This window comes from Sus scrofa, chromosome 8, assembly GCF_000003025.6.
Source record: "Sus scrofa isolate TJ Tabasco breed Duroc chromosome 8, Sscrofa11.1, whole genome shotgun sequence".
Taxonomy (NCBI): Eukaryota; Metazoa; Chordata; class Mammalia; order Artiodactyla; family Suidae; genus Sus; species Sus scrofa.
Genome location: NC_010450.4, coordinates 1,593,783 through 1,620,556, shown reverse-complemented (window position 1 = coordinate 1,620,556; position 26,774 = coordinate 1,593,783). Strand labels below are relative to the sequence as shown.

Genomic DNA, 26,774 nt, shown 5'->3' with positions numbered 1-26,774 from the left:
CACTGGCACCGCAGACCCTGGGCCCTGGTGGAAACTGTGTCTCTGCCCCAAGCCCCTGCTTAAACTCTTCAGAGGAAGGGAAGCTGTAGCCAGCGGGGAACGGCGTGCCTCACCGGGTTCCCCAGCGAATTCGGGAAGAGAGAGAGCAGAGAATTGCAGCCTCGTTGGGGGCAGGAAAAGCCCAGCAGCACTGGCCGCCCCCCACCCCGGCCAGAAACACCTGCAGAGACGGTGCCGGACACTTGGCTCCTGGAAGAGGTGGCCACTGTCTTCCCTGCCGCACCGCAAGGAGCCCCCCATGCCCCCGACCCACATCCTCTTTCAGCTTCCACCCACCACCCCACCCGGACACGCCCCAGGCAGGGGGGGGACCGCCAAACAAGGGGTCTTCTCCTGAGACTGTTCATCAACAGTAAGTGGACACGAAGGATCTCATGGCTTGGGTTTTACAGAGCAAATTCCTCTTCCCCGGAGGAAAAGTCCAGCGAGGACCGAGGACCCTAAGTTCTCTGCCACCCTGACCCCCAGCTAAGTCTGTTTTTAAGGGGAAAATAAATTCTCAGCCTGAGCGGCTGTGCCAGGGCAAGCAGGGGGCTGGAATTCCACGGCGAGAAACAAGGGGTTAATCACAGCTGGGCCTGGGCCGGGTATCGACCAGAGGACGTGGGCATCCGGGGCCACGGTCCCCACCCATCCCCGGCCTACTGAGGGCCTACTCTTCCTGTGGCACGGCAGCCAGCGCTTCCTCTAGGAAGTCTTCCTGGAGCCCCCCACTGGGTTCCAAGCTCCCAGCCCCTGCACAGCAACCGCCACGGACAGTGGGTGCTGGGAGCCCTTCCTGCCCAGCTGTCTTCCAGTAAACATTGGTTAATCCAGCAAATGACCCCAATACATACACGTTATACACACACACACACACACACACAATTTAGGGCCACACCTGTGGCATATGGAGGTTCCCAGGCTAGGGGGTCAAGTTGGAGCTGCAGCCACCACCCTAAGCCACAGCCACAGCAATGCCAGGTCTTAGCCCATAAGCCGGGTCAGGGATCAGAACCTGCATCCTCATGGATACTAGTCAGCTTCTTAACCTGCTGAGCCACAATGGGAACTCCCCAATTATATATTTGAAGGATTTTTTTTTTGCCACATCTACAGCATGTGGAAGTTCCCAGGCCAGGGGTAAAACCCGCACAACAGCAGCAATTCAAGCCACTACAGTGACAACACTGGATCCTTAATTCGCTGAGCCACAAGGGAACTCTTAGGCCTTTTAGTTCTGCAGCCTCACTGCCCTGGACCTGACTTGTGGCAGCAGAAGCTGGCGCTCTGGATTTGGGCTGAGAGCGGACTACCCAACTCTGGGTCCTGGTCTGTTACCAGCTGCACACAGTGTTTAGTGACCTGTGGCCCAGGGACCTGTCCACCTCTTAGTGGACCCACTGCTGCAGTCACTGTGGTGCGGGAACTCAGTAAGGCCGGCCACCCCCTCTTCCCAGTGACACCCTGGCCGCCTGGGCAAAGGTCATCTGTGCTTTATTGTGCAGCAAGGGCCCCTCTGGAGCCTGCATTGTAGCGTTCCTGGGGGAACCTGGGGCCAGCCCCTGTCCCCACCCCAAATGTCCCAGCCCTGCCCAGCTCCCAGCCCAGTGCAGGGTGGCTGTGCCAGAATTCCTGTCCGGGACGTCCTGGCTGGACTCAGTCCTGGGCTCCTGGGCTCCTGCAAGGTGGGCGGGGTGAGATCAGAGAGCCCCACTCAATTCTCTGGAGCCCAGGGTCTGGCCTGGCCCCGGGGACCCAGCCTGCTGGGTGGAGCCCGGCCTGGCAGTTTCCCTGCAGTGTCCGTCGGGGAGACCCCACGCCAAAGCACCATGCTGGCTCCTGCTCATCCTCCCGTGCAAGCCAGTCTCCTCCTGTGTGGCCGGGAGCCGGTGGGGCGGTGTCACCTGGGCCTGGCGTAGCCGTAGGGGTGGCGCAGCAGCAGGCTCTGGTGGCCGGGCAGCACGTGGGTGTGGTAGTGTTCCACCAGGCTGCCCACACTCACAAACAGGACCTCGCCCTCCAGGTAGAACTTCGAGTCCTGGGTGGGGAGGGTGGCGGGTCAGCGGGCGGCCGGCTCTGCCCAGGGGATGCAGGCGGGGGCTGCAAATAAGCCTGGGGTGGAGGGCTGATCGCCCCATCTCCTCTAGGGTCAGTGGAGGACACAGCCAGGCTGGGGAGGCAGTGGCGGGGGCACTGAGGCGGGGAGGGGTGAGGTGGCGTGTGGAGGTGCTGGTCTCCGCCCGCCCGCTGCTCCACCAGGGAGACTGTGTCCCGGTCCCAGGCAGGCTCCTGCCTGGGGCCCTGGGGTAGGGCGGCTGCTCACCTTCTCAAAGATGCGGTAGTTCCTCACTTTGCTGGAGGTTTCGTCCCACACGACCAGAACCTGCAGGGAGAGGCGGGCAGGGTGGGCTCACTGAGAGCGGCTCACCTTGGGGAAGACGTGGCCCTCCGAGGGCGAGGGGCAGACAGAGCACTGAGCCTGGGTCCCTAGCGAAGGGTCACTCTGCACGCGGACAGCCAGGTGGAGACAGGCGGCCCCTGACCACGGGGCTTCCCACCCTTGGACAGTCTGACGAGACTCGAAAGACAGTGGCAAGTGCTGGCCCACACAAAGAGCATCTCTGACCCACGTGGGGAAACTGAGGCTCAGTGAGGTTACACGATTCGCCCTTGGAGGGGCACAGGCAGGGCCAGCAGACCCCCAGCATTCCCACTGCCCCCAAGCAGCCTCCCCTTCAAAGTGCAAGAACAGGAAGCCCACCCCCACAGAATCCTGGGCCCCCCCACCCTTCCTTCCTGCCTCGTGCCCACGCTGGGGAGGGGGGCACCACTGCAGTTGGTGTTTAGTCCCCAAAGACAGATGGAGAGGGGGGCTGCCAGGCAGAGACCTCGAGGATGGAACTGAGCTGAAATGCCAAGTAAGAGGCTGTATAGGGAAGTATCCTACAAACAAACTGTAGAGTCCTGTACCCGCCTGTCAGCTTGGGTATGTGGAGAGCCAGAAGACCCCACCCCAATGCAGCTGTCCTGGGGTCGGAGGTGGGGGGGTCTTTGCAGACAGGGTGACCACCAGGGCACCGTCCCTGGCTGCCTACCTTCCCTGACTTGGTGGAGGAGTTCCGGATGCAGTAGAGTCCATCCTGGGGCTCCCCCCGGGGGCTCGTGGCTTTGAACAGCCTGCAGTAAGACAGTTGTGACAACAGGTGACCCATCTCCCACAGCCCCACTCCCCCAGGGGCTCTGTCCTCCCGGTACTGCTGCCCTGGCACCAAGAGCACTGGGTGCCACGTGGGCCAGCCGGAGCAGAGCCAGGGTGACGGCCAGCAGGCACGGAGCTGGTGGGATCTGCTCTTTTGCCAGGTCTCTCGGCCGTGTTCTTGTGCCAGCAACTGCCCGGCACCAAGGCTCGCAAGGGGGACAGAAAAGCGGGGAACAGCAGGACAGGTTAGGGAGGGGGGCAGGCAGGGAACCTCGTGTCTGCAAAACAAGGCCTCGGAGAAGGAGCCTCGCGCTGACCTTTCCACCTCGCAGGACTCCGTGGTGTTGATAAAGACCGAGCTGGGCAGCGGCACCTGGAAGGAGGCCCACGGCAGTCAGTGTCCGGGCCGGAGGGGGCTGTGCCCAGGACCCCCCGCCCTGCCACTGGATGCCAGCCTGTGCCCGTCCCCGGCTTTGCGCATGTCCCACCCCCTCAGCTGCAGAGGGCTGGGGCCCCTGGCTCGAGAGGACCAGGGAGAGGCCACCCTGGCCTGCAGCTCCGGGTGCTCCGCGGGGCCTTGCCTTCTCATAGTCCTCGTCAGAGTCCTCCCTGCCGGCGTCCGCCAGGGAGCTGTCGGCCGGCAAGGGCTGCCGGGGCTTTTCAAAGGAGAAGCTCCTGAAACTCTGCCCATCGGGGGGTGAGCGCCTAGAGGGGACAAGGAGAGGAAGGTCATGTCACGGACGGAACGGGATGCTGCTCACCCCACAGGACCTTGGAGTGGCCACACCAAGCCTTGGAACCCACGAGGTCTGGTGCCTTGGGCCTGGGGGTGGTCAAAGGTTCACGACCCCAGAGCTCTGGAGGGCTTCAGGCTGACCGCCGTGGGGTGGCGCAGGTCGCCTGAGACCTGGAAGCCTGAGCCAGGGTCACTGGCAAGGGAAGTCCTGGCTCTAGCGTTGTCGCATGGCAGACGATAGCTCCGGATGCTGCGGGAAAGGCCCCAGGCTGAGGGCAGTCCCGGCCCCAGCTCCGCCAGCGACGAGCTCTGTAACCTCAGCCAAGTCACGCTCCTCCCAGACTAGAGGACGGACGGATGGAACCAGGCCAAGCAGCGGGACACACCCCCACACGTGGCAGGAAGCCCTAAGCCTCCAGGGCCTCGGGAGGATGGAAGGAGGCCACCCGGGGCCAGGGGGCCAGCGCAGGCCTGTGACCCTCGGGTCCAAACCCAGTGCTTGACAACATGACCCAGGCTGCAGCTCTACAGCCCCTTGCAAAACAACACAAGTGTGGCAAGCGGTTCTCCCAGCCACTTCCCCAGGGGTAGCGGCGCTAACAGAGCCCTGGGGAGAAGGCGCCATGGTCAAGGGTGCTCAGAGAGAACTGTGTTGGCACGTGTGCACCCAAGGCTTGCCCCCGGGGCTCCCAGAGGCGCCCCTGCTGAGGCCCCACGCACTGGGCGTGAACGAGCCCGGTCTCCTGGCGCCGCCCAGCACTAAAGCAGAAGGCTTCTGAGCAGGCCTCGCGGCGAGTCAGGGACAGTCGACATCCCGGGGGGTCGAGGGGGTTCCCAGTCAGGAAGGGCACAAAGGCAGCCTTGGGAGCTTCACAGCCAGGGACACATCCAGAGCCCCAGACAGGGCTGGGAGGGTAATTCTGGATCAGGAGGGCCTGCAGAGGCCCGTGGGCTCAGAGTGGCTCGCGGTCACACATCGCCCCAGGCCACCTGTCCCAGGCCCGGACAGCAGCCCCGCAGGCCCCTCCCCTGACCCTGCAGGGCCCTCAGGCTGCACAGCAGTCAATCCGGGAGGCCTGTGTCCCCAAAGCCCCTCCTTGCTCCCTGCTCCCAAGGCAGCAACAGACCCCAGCTCACCACGCACTGGGCTGGATGTCAAGGGCAAGGTGGCCCCTGTGCCCCTGGCTCAGGTGAAGGGGAGGCCACAGGTGGGCATAACAGGCCTCCCTCCACGTGCCAGAGCCGCCAGTACCCTTTGTGGGTCGAGTGCCGGGGGCAGGGAGGTTGGGGAGGGGCTCCAGTGGCACCACTGCCACACTGACTCACTGGAGGTGGGGGAGGTGTGGCTTCTCTGGCTTGGGCAGGATCGTGGGCCGGGCTGTGGTCTCGGGCGTGGGCAGCTTCAGCACAGGAGGCCTGGGGGCCACCGGGGGTACATAAAGTCCAGGCTTGGCTGCCTCCCTGAGGGGGACCTCTTCAACCACCTTCAGGAACTTGGGCTTGTTGGCCGGCACGGGAGGGGGCTCGGGCGTGGGTGGCCCCCGAGGGGACAGGTGGAAGGACTTGAGCTTGTCACAGTTCCTGGAAGCGGCGGAAACTGTGCTGGCAGAGCTGGAAGCAGGGCTGGCCCCGTGGCTGGGGATCCGGGGCTCCGGGCTGAGGCTGGCATTCTCGTGGAAGCAAGGTGTTTTCCGTAGGCCGGGCATGATGGGCAGAGCGCCTGGCGGGGGGTCACTCATCCTCCGGGAGGCAGGGGGCACCCTAGGGCCAGGCTCGGCCCGCCTCAGGCCCAGCAGGTCCCTCTTGGAGTCCTCAGGGGGCGGGCAAGCATCTGGGAGACCGCGCTTAGGGGGTGGGGGTGGCAGCAGAGGGCTCGGACCCTTGGAGGTGAAGGAGTGGGCACGGGGCACATCGGAGAAAACTGGCTTCCTGGGTGTGGGCACAGGAGGCGGGGGGTAGGCCGGCGGGTGGATCAGGGCATCTGGAGAGCAAAGAGACCCATGCGGTGAGCAAGCACCACCTGCTGGAGGCTGGGCCAGCACCACCTCCGCCCACCATGGAAGGCCAGAGCCAGGTGGGTATGCAACCTGGCCACCCTACAGCCCAATACCCCGTGCTCTGGATGCGGCTTCCCCTCTTCCTGGCCCACCCCGTCCATCCCTCCACACGGCAGCCTGTGCGAACTTCCCGAAGCCATCAGGCTCCCAAGTGGGAGGAGCGGGAGGCAGGGAGCAAAGAGGCAAGGAGCTCCCCCAGGATCAGGCCTCCGCTGGGGAGGCTGGATGTCCCCTCAGAGGGAGGAGGAGGGGCGGAGCAGGCTGCGGGGAGGATGGGAGTTGGGTTTGCTCGTGACAAGTTCCTCCCAGCCAGGGGAGGAAGCGTAGACTGGAGAAGCCCAGGCCCAGGGCTCAGAGAGGTCCCGGCTGGCAATGTCAGCAGGGCCAACAGCCCATCCACACTAGCTGTGGTCCTGAGCCAGGGGGACCTTCGGTCGTGTGTGTGGGCACGTGGGCGGCACAGGCCTGGGCAGGAGGCGGGAGGGGACCTGAAGCACACAGTGCCTGGTGCTGGTGAGGCAGGTGGTGGCAGAGAGAGGGCACCTGGTCAAGTGCCGCCCACGGGCACTGAGCACCAAGGTGGGAACGCCAACAAGCCACTCTGGGTGGGGAGCCCGAATGCCTGGAGCAGGCAGGCTGGCAGGCAGGAGCGCCAGGCCCCTAAGGTTCAGGGCGGAGATAAGACAGCCCCTGTGTGCTCCCTCCAGCGAGGGGTGGGGCAGATGGAGATGGGGCTTCACCAGGGCTGGGGTCACAGGCCAGAGAGATGAAGGGGTGGAGCGGGGCGTGAGGGCACAGAGACCCCAGGACGAGGGCACCGCGTGGGCTCTGGGCTGGGCTGGCGGGCTGAAGGCCTGTGGGAGCTGAGGCCCCGGGTGGACTCGAGAGGGGAGGCAGAGCTAAGAGGAGGCCACGAGGGGGTCGAGGTGGGCGGAGGACAAGGTCACTGGAGAGGAGGCCGAGGGTGGAGGGACATTCAGAAATCCCTGGAAATATGAGGTTGGAGGGGAGGAGAGGAGCTGGGGCGAGGGAGGAGAGGCTGGGCTGGGGGAGGAGGACCAGGGAGGTGGAAGGGACAGGACCGTGAGGGGATGGCAGGAGTAGGGAGCGACGAGACAGAGGGCACGCCAATATTAGTATGAGATGCCCGCTCAACGCCTGGCCCCCGCCAGGCCAAGTGCTTTGGGAGGTGGGGGTGGGGCGGGGTGCCAAGCGACAGTCCGGCCCAGAGGCACTCAGAGCTATCCTCCCTCCCCAGCTCAGCAACCCTCCCCCGCCCTGGGCTACTGCTGGGCTAACTGGAGGTCAGAGGAGCAGGTGAGCAGAGCCACAGCCTTAAGCCTCTTCTGCTCTGCTCCTCCCAAGACTCGGGCCACAGGAGGAAAACTGGGTCGGTGATACCTGAGGCCCCCTGCGCAGCACCCAGGTGACACTCCCAGCCTGGGGGGCTCTGCCCCAGGCCCCGGTTCCCACCTTCTACCCCAAGCCTGTGGCTGGCCCCGCCTACCCCTGCCTACCCTCAGGCTGCACGGGCTCGGGGGAGTCGGGCTCCAGGTACGAGTCGTCCTCGTCGTCGTGCTCGTAGTCTGTGGGACAGACGGAGGCCGGACTCAGGGCCCGCGGGAGGCAGGGGGCAAGGATGAGGTGGGCAGGATGGGCCCCCAGGACCCAGGCTGCCTGGGGAAGCCCAAGGGACAGAGCAGGGAGGACAGCCGGTCGTGCCCAGGGAGGACCCGGCCGGCCCCCGCCAGGGCCAGGTGCAGAGGGACGTGAGGCAGAGGCTGTGCGCTGGGCCCACCTTCCGTGTCCGTGGGGTGTGGAGAGAGGCTGATGTCCACGGGCCGCTCGATCGCACCGTAGAAGCTGTCTGTGTCGGAGCTGGAGTCGCTGAGGGCGGGAGGGGCGCGGTGAACCCCGGGCGGGGGGCGTCGAGCACTCACCCGTACGACACAAGCACTCGGACACACAGACACACAGACGCAGACAGACACAGGCACGAGCACGCAGACAACTGGACACACGACGTGAACAAACGCACGGATAATCACGAGAACACATGGAGATGTGTGGACGTGTGAAGATCGAGACGCAGGAAAACACACAAGGACAAACAAGAGGGCTGGAGGCTGGGGTGCCTGCCTCCCCACTGAGGTTCCTGCCACAAGTGTGCCCTCTGACTGCCCAGATGGTGCCATCCCCACTGGCCCCAGCCCAGAGGGCTGAGGCCAGGGACGTGAGGCAGGCTCAGCATGCCAGCCCTACCCAGGCCCCGCTCCCGCATCTCTGAAAGGACAGGATGGATGCTCTTCCCGCCCAGAGAGCCCCTGCTACCTGCAGAGCCACTTCACCACGAGGCTGGGACAGGCTGAGCTACCACCCTGGGGACCCAATCTGGCCTCACTCCCCAGGGAGCTGGGGTGGGCGTCAGGGGGCTAGGAACCCAGAGGTCTCAGCTTCTGCAAATGCCTGGCTTCCTGGGTGGGCAGGTGAAAGCGGTGTACCCCCAAACAGGAACTACCGACGGGATACGTGCTTGCATGCTCTGTTTCTACACACACACACACACCCAGTTGGCACCTCCACAAAAGCCCTCAAGGCGGAGATTCTGGGCCAAGCCCCCTGGACAGGGAGGTGAGCACAGCTGTCAAGGGGACACCCCGCCCACCATCTCACCCCAGGCCCACCTGGCATCCAGTGGCAGCTCCTTCTTCTCGTGGAAGTGGCCGATCTCCCTGCGCAGCATGGCCATCCAGCTCTGTGGGTGGGTCAGGGCCTCAGTGGACAGGAGGCCCCCCGGCAGGACCCCAACCTCGCCCCCCCCCTGCACCAAGGTCGGGGAAGACGGGTCCTCCTGAGCCAGCGGGTTCCGAGGGCACTGCCCCCAGGCTCTGGGCACGAGGACCGGGACCCGGAGCAACCCGGGCCCCCCATCACCTTGCGCTCCTCCTCGGAGGAGGCCGAGAAGAACCACGTGCGGTGCTTCTTGCTGATGTGGACGATCTTGAAGGGAAAGACGTTGCTGGACGTCGTCTCCTCCGCCGCCCGCATCACCCTGAGGGCAGGGGACCGGCGGTCACCCTCCGGTCCCCACCCACAGGGACGGCCTAAGCACAGCCCCTGCCTCTGCACCGCTCTTGGCACCCAGCGCAGTGCCCCGAGGGACACGGGGAGATCTGCTGCTGAGGGCTGAGCGCCTGGTGCCTCAGGCCAAGGAAGGCGTGTGGGCAAAGGGGGCACAGCGAGCAGAGCGTGCGGGTCCAGGGGGCTGCCAGGGAGCAGCACGTGCAAGGCCCTGAGACGAGGACATGCCACCCTCACTGCCCACCAATGCCACTCTGTGTGACGCCTTGGGTCCCTGGCCTGCCTGCTGGGGGTGTTCGTGGGGCTCCGTGTCAGCCTCGGCCCTGCCCTGGCTGCCCTGGCTGCCCTGGCAAGGAAGTGACTCACAGCAAGCATGGGGCTCTCATTAAGATCCCCAAGTCTACTGTGCAGGGGCACTGCTGGGCTGGACAACTGGGGCGGGTGTGCCCATCTGGGCCATCAAGGCTGCACCCCCTCAGGCCGAGTGGTGTGTTGGAGAAAGGAAACGACCCTCCCCACCGCCCCCTGGAGCTCCGACCCACTAGCGCCCTGCGGGTCTGGCTCTGGCGCTTGGGCGAGGTTCCCCCACTGAGCTCGGGGCCAGGGTGAGCCAAAGCCTAGAGTCGCTCCCCAGGGCCTCAGTCTAGCTAGATATATCAGGAGACCCTCAGGTTCCCACAGGAGGGGTGGGGCAGAAGGCACAGACTAATGCCCTCGGGTGCGGGGCTGGGCAATGTGACACCAAGACCTAGAGCCAGGAATCACACGTGACCCCTGCTGTGCAGGCCCCCAAGGCCCTGAGTGGGCCCTCGCATGCCAGCATGTCCCACCCTACATGGGGGTCTGGCCCACTGCCCACCTGTCCATCAGTCTGAGAGCCTCTCCAGGGCAGGCTCGTGGCCCCACGGCTGGACCAGCTCACAGCACGTATGAAGCCGGGAGCTGGCCCCAGTCGGGGAGGCCCTTGGAGCTGGGGAGCCTGGGGCAGGGCTGGAGTAGTGGGCTAGGCTATGGGCCAGGGAATGGGGGCAAGGTGGGGACGAAGGAGGGACAGAGCAGTCACTGGGAAGTAACTGAATGAAGACAGCTTATTCCACCCCTGGAGCCCCAGCCTCACCCCCAGGCCCTTGGCAAAGAGCCGAGGGAAGACCACAAGGAGATGCAGCTAGGACAGCGCGGCAGAGGCTGGCAGCAGAGGCTGGACACGGTCCAAAGGGGAGGGGATGGGAGCCATCTCAGGAAAGCCTGGACTTGCCCTGGGTGGCAGCCCTGGCCCTGGGGCCTGGACTAGAAGCAGGGGGCACTCACCGGTTGTAGCCACTCAGGGAGAAGGCGCCCTGCGGGGAGGCAGACGTGCTGCTCTTGAAGTAGTAGATGCATCGCTTGTGGATGATGACAAAGCGCAGGGGCCCTGTGGGCAGTGCGGCGAGGCAGGGGTGAGGTGGGCACCCCCACTGAGGGGGCCCCACTCGCCAGGCCTCCTGCCCTCTCCCCAAGCGCCTGCTGTGGGAACAGATGTGGACAAGCAAAGAAGTGCACTGGCCACTCCGGGGAGGGGCAGACTCACGGGGCTGTGTGCAGCTACCAGGGGCCCCAGGGACAGGGACTGAAGCTGGCTCAGGGGAGGGCAGAGCCAGGGCCAGAGGCCCCGGAGGCCAGAGCCGCCTTGCAGGGGTCCCTCCACCCCTGGCTGGCGGGCAAGGGTAGGGGCAAAGAAGCCTAGAGAGCTTGCCAACAAGAGCCACTGGTGAGGAGCTGACCCCAGGCAGTTATGGTGAGAGCCCCTCCCAGACCTGGGGGCATCTCAGCTACAGCCCCTCCTAGAAGGCTCCGGTTAAGAGAATGGATCAATCAGAGCCTGCACAGAGGAGTTCCCTCTGCAGCACAATGGATCAGCACATCTGCACCAGGATACACGTTCAATTCCGGCTGGGCACAGTGGGTTAAAGGTTCTGGTATTGCTGCAGCTGCAGCATAGATCACTGCTGTGGCTGGGTCTGATCCCTGGCCCAGGAACTCCATATGCCACTGGGTGGCCAAGAAAGAAAGAAAGAGGGGAAAAAAAAAAAAAAAAAAAAAAAAAAAGAGCCTGCACAGAAACCAAACCAATCAGCCTGGGGCACTTCAACCAGGCAGCACCAGGGCCAGGGAGCCCCCGCGGAGGGCACTGCTGGCGCAAAGGCATGGGGCGCTCGTGGCTGGTCAGAGGGACAGGCAAGGCCCTGATACTCTTGGGTGTTCGGTGTCCCAAAAGCTAGGCATCTCCCAGGCCTAGAGGCTCCCTCCCTCTCCCAGTCTGTTTTCCAGGGACCAGAGCCCCCATCTCCCGAAGGTCTGAAGGACCAGGACCCAGATGGGTCTCAGCCTGGCACTTGGGTTATAATGGAAAGACTGACCCCCAACTCACTGAACAAGTATGTGATAAGGCAAGGGCACCACCCAGGGGCCAGACCAACTAGGCCAACAAGAGCCCCGGCCCGGGGCTGCAGGCTGAAGCCCCCTTGGTCAATGGGTCAGCACTGTGCACCAAATGCCCATCCTACCTCCACTCAGCTGTGCCACCCCCAGACCTCCCACAGGCCTGGGGGCTGGGAGGTCAACCCCTGGTTCGCTAGGGGATGCCAGCACCAGGGAGAGAAGGGCAACTCCAGGGGGCCCACCAGGTAAAGAAGGAAGTTGAGAGTCATCCAAAGAGGTCCAGTGGAGAAGTGGGGGCACAGGGCCAGGGCTCAGCCCCGTACCCACATCCTCCCACTGCGCTCCCACCACTCAGGGGACTTACATCTGAGCAGCTGCAGTTGGGTACCACCTTTCTTGTGCAGGTAGCCAGCCTTGGCCACACCCCCAGGCATGGTTAGCAAGTTCTGGGCACCAATGGCCTTCATGGGGACAGGCCAGTGCATCTCCTCGGCCGCCATGAAGCTGCAGTGAAAAGGGAAGGGGATGTGTCTCAGCCGGGGGTTGGGGGCAGAAGACGGCTTAGCCGGCAGCATGCCCGGACACTGCAAGTTCCTGGAGACAGCAGGAAGGTTCAAGGCAGCAAAGGGCGATGCAACCCCTTTTCTGAAGGCCCTGGGCGTCTAGGTGGGACCCCAGGGAGGGACAAAGCCACTGGTCCACTTGGTCAGCCCCCAGTCCATTCTGCTGCACACTTGGCTTTCAAGGACCCTGGGAGCTAAGTGTGTTCCTTCATTGTCACCGGCTCATTCTGCGCACATCTAACTCATGGCTCCGGATGTCCCGCCTTACACTCCCACCTGCCCTTGGCCAACTTCTGTCCACCCCTTTCTTTCTTTTTTTTTTTTTTTTGCCATTTCTTGGGCCACTCCCGTGGCATATGGAGGTTCCCAGGCTAGGGGTCCAATCGGAGCTGTAGCCACCGGCCTACGCCAGAGCCACAGCAACGCGGGATCCGAGCCGCGTCTGCAACCTACACCACAGCTCCGGCAACGCTGGATCGTTAACCCACTGAGCAAGGGCAGGGACCGAACCCGCAACCTCATGGTTCCTCGTCGGATTCGCCAACCACTGCGCCACGACGGGAACTCCCCATCCCTTTCTTAAGGCCCTGAGACCAGGAAGCAGGAAAGCAGGTAGCCAAGTGGGCCCAGTTCCCGTCCTGACTTACTTTCTGGGGGATCCCTAGGCCTCAGCTGCTGAAGCTGTAAAACGGGAGTGCACCCTGGTCAACAGCGGCCATGACAACCGTTTCTTGGCTTGACTGGGATCCACTGTCTCCCCATCGGCCTGGGGCATCACTCAGGCGAGGACCACACAGCACAGTCACCAGGGACAGGCTGCCTGCCTCCAGGTTACCCCAGGCCCACAGGACCCTACATTCCAGGCCCCGCCCCTTCTGGGCCGCCTGCCCTGTTCCAGCTGCTCTCCCTGAAACCTCCCAGGCGGTTTCAGTTTCCCGCTTCCCGCCCCTGCCTGGAATGACTGCTCCCCTTCCTCACATAGAGAACTCCTACTCATCCGTCAAGACCCAGACTCAGAGTCCTCTCTTCTGTGAGGCACCTCAATGCCCAATCACCTTCAAGCTCTTCCATATCCCTGGTTCTTCTGAACAGCACCCCCAACCCTGCATTGCTTTATCCAGCGCCTGATCCCTTCTGGGGCCACAGCAGAGTTGGAGGAGTAGTTAGCGTCGGAGCCAGAAGCCCAGTTTTCCTAGAACTCCCGCCGTCACAAGCCTCCTTCCCAAACCCGCACAGAGAACATCGGCATTCGCCATCCAATGTTCACCTCCCCCGTCCCCGGGACGACTGCTCCTCCGCCTTGGCCTCTGCCTCGGTCGCTCGGGCTGCCCCCTCCAGCTCCACCTGCACACAAAGCCAACCCCTCCGGCCTGCGCCCCCCACCAATAGCAGCGGTTCCAACAAAGACGCGCCACCTCCGCCGGCCAGCAACGGACAGAGCCCCGCGGGGCGCAGAGAGGAGAGGGCTGCGCCACGCCCACCCACGGGAGGTGGCAGCCCCGAGCCAGGCCTGCACCGGCCCGGGAGCCCCCAGACCCTCCGGGCCCGCCCACGCCCGCCTTTGTTCTCGCCGGAAGCGCCGGCTCAGTCCGGCTGGGTACTCACGGCGTCCACGCGGCGGGCACGGCCGGGTTCCGGGGGGCGGCCCGCGCCCTCCTCCCCTGCGCGCACAGACAGGGCTCCGGGCCGCGCGCCCCCGCCGCCGCCTCGCCCCCGGCGCCCACCTCTCGCCGGCCCCAGCCCCGCGGCCGCAGCCCCGCGCCCGCCATGCCGTCGCCGCGCCCCCGGCCCCGCGCCCGGAGGCCGCCCCCCGCCCCCGGCCCGCCCCGGCCCGCAGGCTCCGCCCCTCGCGGGCGGGGCGGCCCCGGGCAGGTGAGGAGCCGCCGCCCGCCCGTCGCGCCCGCGGGGCCTCGGTTTCCCCGAGGGTGGGGCGGGCGACGTCTGAGGCGCAGCCCCGAGTCTGGAGGCCGACGACGCGAACGCGGCGGCTCGGCTTCACCGCCCCATCGCTGCCTCAGCGCGCGCTGGGGTCCCACCTGGTCCCACCCCGCTGCCGGCTGGCGGGCCCCTGAGAAAGTGGCTTCTCCCTCCTGAGCCTCAGTCCGCACGTCTGTACATGGGGTGAGGCCGCCCTGCCGGGCGGTGGGGTTAAACCGGGTCTGGCTGGCGAGCCCCCACCAGGCCGAAAGCACTCAAGCACTCCCAGGCGGGGCAGCTGTTTCCCGTGCCCCCTCCCGGCAGGGCCGCCTGGCGTCTCTGACCAGCTGAGCTGACCCTGGGCCCCCTGCAGGCGTGGGAGCTGGTCCTTGGCCCCTCTGCCTGCCTGGAGATATGTGGGCACCTCTCCCAGGACAGCCCTGGGCTGGCTAAAGGCTGGCGAAGACTGGCGAGGTCTGGAGGCTTCCCAAGCGTTCTGCCTCTTCTGCCTCCCACCTGCATGCCTGCTGCCTGCGCCAAGACCGTGTGGCAGAGGGTCCCTCTAACAGCCTCCTCCCTGCTCCTGTCCAGCTGTCTGTACTGGGTGCCCTCCCTGGTTTCCTGGCCCCCAACCTCGGGGCAGCTCTCTGGCCCCTTCCCTCTGCAGCCAACCCTGGCCTCTCACTGCAGCCTCCCCTGCCTCTGTGCCTCTGTTCCAGTGCTCTTACCAGACCCTCCACGGCAGCATACCCAGCCATCCGGGTCCTTTAGGCCCTCCTCCCGGCCCCCCTGCCTGTCCCCCTGCCGCCACCTCTGGGCAGCCCCCCACCACTTCCTCACCTCAGCTCCCTCCCCAGCCCCCACTCCACACATTCTCAACACACATGCCATTCCCCCGGCACTGCTTTGTGCTAGATCCCAGGACCTGCTCCTGTCCAGCTGGCCCTTCTGGGTCCAGCCCCTGTGGACCTTTCTCACCAGCTCGCCTGCCCTCCACCTCCTGTGCGCCTGTGCCAGCCGGGCCCTGGGGCTCCTGTTACTCAAACCCCCCAAGCTCCTATTTCCAGGCCTCTGTCCACACCGTCTCCACTGCCTGAGATGGTAGCAGAGCTAACTCAACCCTCTAGCATTGGTTCAAATGAACACGGGTCCTTCACAAACTCTTCCAAACACAGAAGAGGAAGGCACTCATTCTAAGTGGGCAGCGTTTCCTTGATATGCTACAAAGTAACATAACATCTTTTCTATCAAAGGAAACCTTGGTGACTCCATTTTGCTCCGGTTTCGCCTTCCTGCCACCCCCACCCTCCCCTTTCCCTCTTCTCCCAGTAACAATTTGTTTCGAATTAGCCAACGGAGAGGAATGTGCACCCTGACCTGACCCATGGGAAGGGGACGGGCACATCACCAGCGCGAGGGATAAATAGGGAGGGTCTCTTCTTCTTTGTGCTTGCGGACCCGCGCCCTTCTGCGGAAGGAAAGAGCCTTGTCGAGATCTCCCCGTGTTCGTGTGTCTCATTTTCTGACACTGGCGATCTGAGCCATGTCCCCAACATCACCAAAACCAAAGAGCTCCCAAGAAGACGACACACACCAATATCCCTTATGAGCATAGACCTGCAGTTCCTCAACCAAACACTAACAAACTGAGTGCCGCTTCTACACCGTGTGCAAGTGGAATTTATTCCAGGAATGCAAGGTTGATTTGCTATGCAAAAGTCAAAGTATGCAATACGTCACATCAATTGAATAAAGAGAAGCCACATGACTATCTCAATAAGATGCAGAAAAAGCATTTGACAAGAACAACAATCAACAAACTAGGCCTCGGAGGAACCTTCCTCAGCCTGGGACAGGATATCTATGGAAAACCAGCGCTCCGCATCCCAGTCCATGGGGAGTGACTGAACACTTTCCCGTAAAATCAAGGACAAGGCAGGGACATCTGCTCTTGCCACTTTTTTTTTTTTTTTTTTTTTTTTGCCAAGCCTGAGGCACATGAACATTCCCAGGCCAGGGATCGAACCCAAGCCACAGATGTAACCTGAGCCACAGCAGTGACAACGCTGGATCCTTAACCTGCTGAGTCACACGGGAACTCCTGTTGCCGCTTCTAGTCAACTTTGTACTAGGGGTTCTAGCCAGGACAATGAGGCAAGAAGAAATAAAGGCTATTCAGATTGGAAAGGAAAAAGTAAAACTACTTACACCGATGATTATATAGGAGAAAATTCTAAGGGATCCACTAAATAAGGGTCAGATCTAATAAACGAGCTCGGCAAGGTGGCAGGACACCAGATCAGTACAGAAAAAGCCATCCTATTTCTCTGTGCCAGCAACGAACAACCCCAACATGAAGAAAGGGTTCGCTCAAGGATCCCCTCTTTCAGGTGGTCCTCCCTGACCTCTGGCTGGTCCTGCGTCACTCTCTTTACCATCACCAGCTCAGGCCCAGCAGAGGGGGGGCCCAGGCAGTTCCAAAGGGGATGCAGAAGGTTGACCCTGCTAGGTGTTAGGGACCTCAAGTTGCCTGGAAGGCACAGGGAGCTGAAACAGCCCCCCATATATCACATCCTTTCCAGGCAGGTGTGCTGGAGGGGGGGTGGCAGAACAGAGGACTCATGGCGCCGGTGCCTCCTCCTGGCCCCAAACCTGGTCAGCTCAGTGGCCAGGCAGGTGCTCTGTGGCCGGAGGAAGGCAGGTTGGAGCTCCCCCCTCACCTCCCCTGGGAATGTCCCTGCCTCAGAAGAGGGGCCATCGAAGTGGGAGCTCATCTTGATACCCAAACACTCTGCAACCCCCCAGCCTTGCCTTGCACCTCTGGGTGAGCTGGGTTGGCACCCTCCCCGGAGCCCAGAACCAGGCCGAGCTGGAGCAGGACGGGGAAGTGGTGGCTGAGGGCGAGGGTGACGCTGGGCCGTGCTGATGCGGACCACACAGCTCTGGGGGAATTTCCACCCAGTTCGCAGCTCCAACGCCACTGGTGCCCAGGAAAGTCCAGGGGAGTCCCCAAGGGGCACCCATGCTCCTGGCCAGCTTGGCCTCCCTGCTCTCTCCCTCAGGGCCCAGGGGCCCCTCACCAGCAGGAAGCCTCCGTCCCTCCGCCACAGGGCAGACACCCCCACGGTGACTCCTCCCTGTGCTGCTGGCAGTGCCCACCGGGCAGCCCTGGTGGGAGCTGGCAGGGAGTGTGCCAGAGCCCTGGGCTCCAGTCCTGCCAGGCCTGTCCTCCCTCCAGTTAAAAGGGGCCTGGGAGAGCCCAATCCTCACAGCCCGGCACAGTCCGGCAGCAGTGACGGGGCCTCCCCTGGGGACATCTGTCCCTCACAGGAGGGGACTGAGGCCACCCAGTGGGCCGGCAGCAGGTCAGCACTCACGTTCCAGGCTTGGGCCGCCGGGGGCAGGGCTCAGGAGGCACAGGGCAGCGTCAGGGTGGCTGACGGGCCGCGCGAGCCCTTCCAGGAGGTATGCGATTGTGTGTACCTGCGTGTGAGCAGCACACCCACTAGGGAAGGCAGGCACCTCTGAGCCTCGGCTGTGCTCCTGTGCCCACCCCCACCTCCCCTCAGAGTTGAGACTGGTCTGTGGGACCCAAGGCCTAAGGCTGTCGGGTGGGGACAGAGCTGGAGGGTGAAAACCGCTGTCACACAGCCACAGCCCCGCTGAGCTCCCCTCCGGCCTGGCTGTGAGCCCAGGGCCACACTGCAGCTGTAGTCTGCACCCTCGGTCATTGTCACTGACGGCGCCCCAAATAGGACATGTGCATGAGCTGCACAGCTTGAATGCAGAAGGCTCTGTGTGTGCACGTCAGTGTGTGCGCACACCTGTGTGCCCGTGTGAGCCTGTGCCCGGGAGCGGACGACACCTGCAGGTTCAGCCCCAGCTGTGGTGAGGGAGCTGACGCCTCGGGTGACCACAGTGTCAGGGGGTTCCTGTCAGTGGTGACCAGGCCGGCCTGTTCGTGAGAGCCGCAGGGGAGGTGGGGCTGGGAGTCCCAGCCCCAGTGGAGAAGAGGCCAGGTCCCCCAGTGCACACGTTCACACCCACCCACCTGTGTAAACCACACGTGCACTCGCACACTAACATGCATGTGTACTCACCCGCACACTCATACATCCACACCCGCACACAACCTCTAGGGGCTAACAGGACCCTCAGGCGGGCTCAGGGCCCTGGGCGGGCAGCCAGGGCCCAGGTCCGGGTCGTCATCCCTGCCTCGCAGCCCCGCGCTGGTCCAGCGCCAGGTCTGACCGGACAGCTGGCCACACCCCAGGCTTCCCTCCCATCGCACGGCCCAGGAGGCTGAGCCGGGCTCTGTGCTTCTCAGAGGTCACCCCACGTCATCACCACAACACCCCTGAGAGTGAGCCAGCACCGTCCCCACGTCACTGATGAAGACACCACGGGTCAGAGAAGCTGAGGAACTCAGAAGTCAAGTCACACAGCCAGTCAATGATGGAGCGCCCCCCACGCCTGGCCCAGAGCGGGCGCTAGGCGGCGCGGGGCCCCAGCGCCTGACACCCAGCTCCTTCTCGCTCCCCTTTCAGTTTCTCCTCCTTCTTCCTCTTCCCAGAATCTTTCTCCATAAAAGAATGAAAACCAAAACATCCCTACAAAGGCCCGTGACCAGCGGTGCCAGGGGAGGGAGGCTCGACCTGGGCCCCTGAGACCCCGGGGCTCTTGGACACCCCACCAGGCCCCCAAGCTCAGCACTCCCGGGGGGCTCACACAGCTCGCTCTGCCCTCCTGCAGGCACAGGACATGCTCGTACTCACACCACACACACAATCACGCAGTATGTAGGCACACAGAACCCAAAGGCCAAGCTGCCCTGGCATGGTGTACCGTGGGAAGGCTCGCCCGACCCAGGCCCCACCCTCCTGCCAGCTGCTGGCTGAGTGGCGCGTGACCCAGGGGCAGCAGTGGTGTCTCTCTGGGCGCCGTTTGCCCCGGCCATCCCTGAGGGCTCTCCTCTCAAGGGCCCGGGGCCAGCGTCCTGCGGGTGCCCACCGCGGCCCCAAGGAGGGCCCTGGCTCCCACGCGGAGCCTCCCTCAGCGGTTCTACGGGTGCTGGGCTGACACCACCTCCCGAACCCCCAGCCCCAGGGCTGCCCACTGACCTGGTGGCACTGACCCAGCACATGGCTCTCTTCCTGCCTGGCACTGGATTGGAGGCAGGTGTCCTGGGGCCCGGGAAGGCCATGTGGCTCAGGGGCCATGGGGCGGGGCTTCAGCCCGCATCCTCCAGGCGGGTGAGGCCCGATGCCCCGCACTGCCCGGAATGCCGCCTGCTGGCTGCGTCCGCCGATCCCTCCTGCTGGCAGCTGCCTGCTGCATCTGGGGCCTGCGGCCTCCAGGGCTTCCTCCCCGCCCAGGACTTCCTGTTGCTGGATTGCTGGGCAGCCCCCGGTAGCCAGCACTTCCTGCCTTCCACCCTTCAAGGGCCTGAGGCCCGTTGGGGCCCAGTACAGTGCCCTGTCAGCACTGTTTAGCCTGCTGGGTTTTAGCCGTGCCCACTGTGGCCAGAGACCACAGCTCTCCAGGCCCAGGGGCAAGGCCAGCCATGTCCCCTGGGAGGAAGCGCCCCTGCAGTCCCTCCAGGGCCAGCTCCGCGTACTTGGCTTCTTCCCAGCAAATACCTGATGGCCCAGAAGCCCAGCTTCCCAGCCCCTGAGATACCTCCACAAGAAGCTAGTGCTTGTGCCCCACACAGGGAGCTCACTACCTCCCTGGCGTGCTCCTGCCACCAACGTGGACACAGCCACCCACTCCGCCTTCTGAGGCCACAGAGAGGGGCTGTGCCTCTTGCATCAGGAGCTTTTGGCGTTTCAAGGTAGCCCTTGATACCAAGGGACCAAGGGGCCAGTTCCGAGCCTGCGCCAGGCATTTCCCCATCACCTTCCCTCCCTCTCCCCCCACCAGCCTCCCATGCCAGGCGCAGCCTCTGTGACCGGGCTGGGCTTACACGCCTCCGGTGATCGCCACTTTCTGCTGCCTCTGCAAACACCTGGCTGTCTGCTGCCTCTGCAAACACCTGGCTTGCTAGAAAGCACTTTTGGCCTGAGTAGCAAAGCAGCCCCCATCACTCCCTGCTCCCTGGCCCATTCCACTCAGGATGCAGCCCCTCTCCTGGGCCTACCCTGCCCCGCCAAGCCCCACTTCCTCCCCTGCCCAGCTCCACAGCCGGGAAGCAGGGAGCAGGGATTCAAGCCCAGGCTCTGGCGCTGAGGCCCCAGGTCCCCTGCCTCTCCCCAAGCCTGGGTCTCCAGGTCACAACACTCCAAGATGGAAGCAGTGCTCTGGGGCCACGGCAGGATGTGAGGGTGACAGAGGCCGTGGACCACAGGGTCTTTGGGAGTTGCAAAGGCCTCACCCTGCCCACCAGGTTTCCCAGGGCACAGCCCCACAGCCAGCTGTGCCAGCACCTGGCCATCGCACGTACGCGTGTCGGGGCACTGAGGGAGGCATTCTGGGGCTGGGGCTCCATCTCCCAGAGAGTACACAGCTCCAGGCTTCTGCCAAGGCCCCCACGCCACCTGGGGGCAGCCCGGGTCTCAGGCCACCCGCTGTGCCCTGGAACCCGGGGAGTTCAGGCTTTTGTGCCCAAGCTCTCCTCAAGGTGGGTCCAGTGACCCTGGCCTCCCCAGCCCGCGACAACCTCAGTGCCCCCCAACCCCGTGGCTGAAAGCTGACCAAGGAGATGGACAAAGGGGAGGTCACGTGGGGGCTTGTCCCCTTCTCCTTCACAGCTGCCCAGAACGGGCAGACCCACTAGTCAGACCCAGCCTGGCACCCAGCCCACCTCTGCCCTTTGCCAGCTGTGGGCCTCAGGATACTGACTGAGCCTCTCTGAGCCTTAGTTATCTCACCTGGAAATGGATGATGACGGTTGAGATAAAACAGCAGGTTAGGAGCCCCCGGGACAGGGACCAGCCGGGACAGGTCAGCAGAGCAGATCTGGGGTTGGGGCTTCAAGTGGCTGAGGGACCAGAGGGGGTGCCCAACAGGCTCTAAATCAGAGGAGGGGGCCATGTTTGACTGGGACGGGGGTGGGATGAGGAAGTCAAGGCAGAGCAGCAAGGCACCAGCCCAGGGAGGCTGGGCAGTGGCGGCGGGGTGGGGGGGCTGCAGGCATGGAGATGAAGAGATTGCCAGGAACCGGGAGCGTCCAGCTCTCCCTGGGATGTCCCCCACTTGAGGGACAGATGGAAGGATGGATGAGGAGGCCTGGGGTAGAGGCCGAAGTCTGCGCCTCCCCTGCCCCTGCCTCTGCCCCCAAAGAGCCCTGAGCACGTAACCCCAGTAGAGGCAGGAGCAGGCAGAGGGCCACAGGCGCTGGAGCCCTGGCACAGCACGGCAATGCCACGGCGGAGTCAGGGCCCCAAGCAGAGGAACGGGGACTACGTGGTAGTCAGACCCGCGTTGACCTCTGCCCCTCGTTTCCCTCTGGAGACTGAGGTCCGGCTTCCTGGGCTGCTTGGCGAGCCCTGGGTCCCTGCACTCCGCGCCCTCCCATCTCCCAAGGCCACATTTCATCTGTGCAGCAAAGAACGCTGTTCCAGAAAGAGGACGTCTAGGCCCTCCTCTCTCCTCCAAAGCTCCCCGAACTTCTCGCTGGGATGGGAACAACTGCAGAGGGGACCCCACACCAGCGTCCCAGCAGTAGGCGGGGCTGGGGCTGGGGTCTTCCACCCCACTCACCCCTAGCTCCCAGGGTGGCTGCCTCAAATTCCAGGCCTAGGGTCCACCCATCATGCCAGATACAGGACACTTACCAGGGTGGGTGGAGCGAGCCAGCAGGGCGGGGCAGGGGCCGAAAGTCCTCCTGAAAAAGAGGGAGGGAGAGACTTCTGGGTTCCTGGGGTCCTCAGCCTGCTCTGGAGTGAGGCAGATGCCACGTGTGCAGCGGCCACAGAGACACCAGGGTTCAAAGAGGGAACTGACCAGGCTGGTGACCAAGGAACAGAGGTGTGGGGGCTGGAAGCACACTCCCAGGAACCCAGACCTGGTCCCTCCACAGTCACCCAGGGCTCCAGGGTCCAGCCTGGTTCCTGCCTGGCGCCTCGGTGCCAAGGAGGGCCTGCCAGGCTCAGGGAGGGCCCTGGGCCCAAGGAAGGGTGACTGGCACCTCCACTGGTGAAAACCTCAAGGTCTCAAAATAAGGCACTTTGCATCAGTCCCTCACAAAGGGCTAGGGCCACCAGGCAGCCCGGACCCACCTACTCAGTCCCCACCCTCCCAGGCCCCAGCCCCTCCCCTCTTTGAGCCTCTCTCCCTGCCTTCTTCCTGCACAGGGCTGTGAGGAGTCTGGGAGCTGAGTCCTGGGCACCATCCAGCTGGGCCAAGGGAGCGGGTGGCACAGAGGCAGGGTCCCGCCCAGGGCAGTGGGCTGAATGGGGGCCCCAGAGACGGATGTCTGAGTCCTAGTCCCCGGGAACTACGGTCACGGCCTCACTGGGAAAGGGGGCTTTGCCTGTGGAGTGAAGGACCACAACATGGGCCCTGAATCCAACAAGCGTCCTTTTTGTTTGTTTTCTGACTTGTTCTGTTTTGTCTTCTTAGGGCCCCACCATGGCATATGGAGGTTCCCAGACGAGGGGTCGAATCAGAGCTGCAGCTGCCGGCCTACACCACAGCCACAGCCACGTGGGATCTGAGCTGCTCTGCCACCTACACCACAGCTCACGGCAACGCCAGATCCTTAAGCCACCGAGCGAAGCCAGGGATGGAACCTGCATCCTCCTGATGCTAGTGGGGTTCATTATTGCTGAGCCAGGACGGGAATTCCACAAGCCTCCTTGTAAGAGGCAAAAGAGAAGGAAAAACTCGCAGAAAAAGAGGTCAGACTTATGGTTGCTAGAGGCAGAGGGTGGAAGGCGGGGGAATTGGAGGAAGGGATCAAAGGCCCACACTTCCAGTTAGGAGGTAACGTCCTAGGGATAGGACCCACAACGTGGTGACAGGTAACCTGCTGTGTGGCCACAGGGAGGCTGTAAAGAGAGGAATCAGAAGCAACATTTTCCTCCTTGTCTTTTTTTTTTAATATTTTGAGGGCCACACCCATGGCATATGGAGGTTCCCAGGCCAGGGATGGAATCAGAGCTGTAGCCGCCAGCCTGCGCCACAGCCACAGCCACACCAGATCCAAGCCTCGTCTGCGACCTACACCCCAGCTCACGGCAACACCGGATCCTTCACCCACTGAGTGAGGCCAGGGATCGAGTCTGCGTCCTCATGGACACCGGTCAGATTCGTCTCCCCTGAGCCACGACGGGAGCACCTCTTTTCTTTTTATCGTATCTGCGTGAAAGACGGCGAGAGCTGATCCCATTCTGTCAATCATTTCACGATGCACGCACATCAAGCCGTCGTGCCATATGCTTTAAACTTAAAAATTGAAAGAGAGAGAGAGGACGGGTGAAGACAGAGATTGGAGTGGGGTGGCCATAAACCAGGAAGCCTGGGGCTGCTGGCATTGACCGGAAGCTAGATGAGGCAAGGAAGCAGAAAGGAGCCTCCCGCAGAGCCTCTGGGCCGCCTCGATTCTGGAGTCTGGCCCCCAGGACTGGGAGACTACATCTCTGATTTTTCAGTCCCCAGCATGGTACTTCGTCAGGGCAGCCACGGGAACCTTTCCGTGGAGGGCCGGGATCCTTCCCCAGACCGCTGCCCTCCGTGTCAAGTCCTGCAGGGTGAGGCTGGCTCTGTGTGAGGCCCTGGTGTGCATCTGGCCGGACAGGCTGGATCTGAGCTGGCCTCCCTGACCATCCACGGCCTCCCGCGGGCCTGGCTCACCACCCGCCCCCTAGGGTGGGCAGGGCAGAGGCCATACCTGGCCCATACCCGCCAGACTTGCTGGGTCCACTCCTGGCCCCTGGCAAGCCCTTTCCATCAGGAAGCAGAGGCCAGGTTGGTTCCCTGGCTGAGGGCGTGGGGTGTGGCCCCTGCTCACTGCCCTGGGCCCTCGACTCTGGGCCTGTGCCCCCGCCCCACCGTGCCCCCTTCCCAGGAGCTGCCAGCCTCCTCCACCTCCACCTGTACCCTCTCCGAGAAGGGCCCCCTCATCCTTGGAGAACAGAACCCCCAGAACCTCACCCCTTCTCTGAAATCTCCAAGTCAGTGGCACAGCCTTGCCCTCGAGCCTGTCACCTGTGTCCCCCCAGCACCCCCTGGGCCTGGGCCCCATGAATCCCCAGAGCCCATGTCAGTGCCCGGCCCACAGGAGGGGCCCAGAGACAGGTGGGTTCAGCATCACATCTACACCCAAGGCTGTACCCTGACACGGCTGTACCAGCCCACGCCTGGACGTCCCGCAGAGCCAGCGTGAAGGACTGTGATGCGGAGCTAGTCCGACCCCCAACAAGAACTGATGTCCAGCAGCTGCGGCAACGTCCTGTCGCCCCAGGACCCCTGCCTGGCACGGTCCACCAGTGCTGGCGGCTCTGGGTAAGCACTGGGGTCTGCTCATTGCGAAACAGGCCAGACCAGCGTCCCCAGAAGACGGCAGTGTGCTGGGGCCCAGGAGAGAGCACCAGGTGCTTCTCAGGGCTGCCTGGGGTGGAGGCGTGAGGGCGTGAGAGGAGGTGCAGAAAGGGGCACACGCGGGGCCATCTGAGGGGACGGCCAAGGGGCAGAGGTGCGGGTTCCATCTGGAACACTGGGTCCCCGTGGGGAACTCACAAAGCACACACATCCCTGGAGGCCCCCAGCCCCACAGCACCGCAGGGCCTTCTTCCCCAGGCCTGGCATCGGCCTCCAGCAGACCTTCCCAATTTGGGCAGCATCTCTCAGGGGCCGGGGCTGGGGGCTGGATCAGCATGCGGAGCACGGCGGGGCTCAGAAAGGCCACCCAGGGGCCTGCGCCAGGCGCCAGGCGTCAGGCACGCAGCCCTGGAGAGGGCAGGGCTCCTGGGAGGATAGCTGGGTGGGGGACTCCAGGCCCGGGGCCAGCGTCCTGGGGGGCAGGGTCCGTGATGGGCCCTGGTGAGGGGTGGGCGGGTCTGGGGGAAGCACAGGTTGGCATCACCACTCTCGTCTTCAACCACAAGCCAGCAGAGGCGTTTCAGGATTCACACTTCAGTTCATCATGACACTGACAAGTTTCCACCTTTTAACTGCTCGAGAAAAAACGCTCCAGAGTGTGACGTGTGGGCACGTCCACCCCCATGTTCCTGGTCCCTTGCCCACCAAGGCAGCCTGCCCTTCTGCCAGCCCCACCCCGCCTGGCCCGGAGAGGCTCACGGCCGCCAGCATGGGCACCCCGAGGCCGCGGGCCCTGCACGGGGCACAGGGCGCTGCCCCCCCAACCCCGGCTCCCCTTCAGATGCTCCTGCCCACCTGACCTTGGCGGGCAACACGGCGCAGTGACAGTACAGCAGTGCTTCCAGTACAGGCTTCCGTGGGGACAGGACAGACTCGGTCCTGGTCCACGCTGAGCCTGTTTCCTCACGTGAACTCCGGACTCCCAGCTCCCGTGGGGTCCTGGCGGCCACGGCCATCCAGGTCATGTCAAGGGGACCACCTCCTAAACCGCCCCTGCTCAAAGCCAGGCCACACTTGCCCACCCTGCCCCTGCGGGTCTGGACCCCGAGCTTCCCGGCCTCCCTGCCCACCGCTGGCCCTATTCCAAGCCGCATCCCCGGGGTTGGAAATTCCACGCCCAGGCGACCGACGTCTTTCCCTGGCAGTGTGTGCGGCCTGGAGCAACATCTCCCCCTCCTGCCCCTCCGGCCCCCCCAGACCCACCGCCGCCCGCAGCCCTGCCCTTTGCCAACACAGGCTCCGCCCACATGCGGGGACCCCCCCCCCCAGCTCCACAGAGAGGCTGGCTCCACCCGCTCATGCCCCTCCTGCATGCTGACTGGTACCGCATTTTCAGTTTGCTGACTGCCCCTCCACGCCACATAGCTCCCGGGGACAGCCATCCAGGTCTCTGTCCCTGCAGTAGGCCAAGCATGAAACTGGCACTGGGTACCTCCTGCAGCAAGAACAGATCCCACCCTATTAGCTAGACACCCCCTGCTCTGCATGGGACCAACCAATGGAGCTCACTTGCTGAATTAAACCTCTCCTCTTGCCCCATCAGCCCCACGTCTCCGTCCCTCGGGGCCTCCGGCTGCAGAGATGGATGCCTAGTGCGGGGGCTCCAGCACCCACTGAGCAAGGCCTGGGCATTCCCGGAGTGACCTCAGCCAGCCACTTGACCTCTCCCGGCCTCAGTGTCCTTGTCCACAAACAAGGCCAGCAACCACCATCGGCGGAGCAGGTGTGGGGCGCGGAAAATGCCATCTCATATCCTGTGCGCCCAGGGGGGCGCATCCCCAGGCAGACCAGGCTGCTCCACACTGCTGCCCACCCTCCACGCCAAGGGGTGTGGCTGGGCGGGAATCCGCCGAGCCCCTTGGTCAGGCTGCCCAGAAGGACAGAGACCGTCTCCTCTGAGGTCAGAGTCAGGCTGACTCCCGGCAGACGATGAACCCACAGAGGGCAGGACTTCCCCGAATCCAGCCTGCTCCACCCCTTCCCAGCGGCTGCTACAGGCCCCTTGGGTCACGTCACCATGGCTTCCTCAGAGCACAGGCTTCTGCTGCCCGGCCCTTCCTGCACTGCATATGGGACCGACTCCCCACTTGCTGAAACTAAGCCAGGGGGTCGTCGAGGCTGGGGGGCCACTCTCCTGCCTACAGTCAACCCCTTGTGACAGGAGGGCCAAGGCAACAGGCCAGGTCAGGGGCAGAGAGCCCCCTCCAGGAATGCCTACG

General features: G+C 63.8%; 1 protein-coding gene across 15 annotated transcripts in view; it reads right to left on the bottom strand.

Moving 5' to 3' along the window:
* Positions 1,519-26,774, bottom strand: part of SH3BP2 (SH3 domain binding protein 2) — a 35,870-nt gene continuing 10,614 nt past the window's right edge. For 3 of the 15 annotated variants that reach the window (XR_002346533.1, XR_002346532.1, XR_002346531.1), the window contains 12 exons: positions 21,789-21,838; positions 20,883-21,023; positions 11,898-12,037; positions 10,424-10,526; positions 8,969-9,086; positions 8,719-8,789; positions 7,833-7,921; positions 7,552-7,620; positions 5,304-5,958; positions 3,823-3,946; positions 2,366-3,614; positions 1,520-2,080 (listed from right to left, as the gene is read on the bottom strand). Coding sequence is in view for 6 of the 15 variants with exons in the window: in XM_021100936.1 (XP_020956595.1) it covers positions 1,943-2,080; positions 2,366-2,425; positions 3,138-3,614; positions 3,823-3,946; positions 5,304-5,958; positions 7,552-7,620; positions 7,833-7,921; positions 8,719-8,789; positions 8,969-9,086; positions 10,424-10,526; positions 11,898-12,037; positions 19,134-19,216 (2,127 nt within the window). In the remaining 9 variants the exon portion in view is untranslated. Of the gene's footprint in view, positions 2,081-2,365; positions 3,615-3,822; positions 3,947-5,303; positions 5,959-7,551; positions 7,621-7,832; positions 7,922-8,718; positions 8,790-8,968; positions 9,087-10,423; positions 10,527-11,897; positions 12,038-13,701; positions 13,866-19,133; positions 20,147-20,882; positions 21,024-21,788; positions 21,839-26,774 lie in introns of those variants that run through there. The other 12 variants (XR_002346529.1, XR_002346528.1, XR_002346530.1 and 9 more) reach the window with 10 other exon arrangements.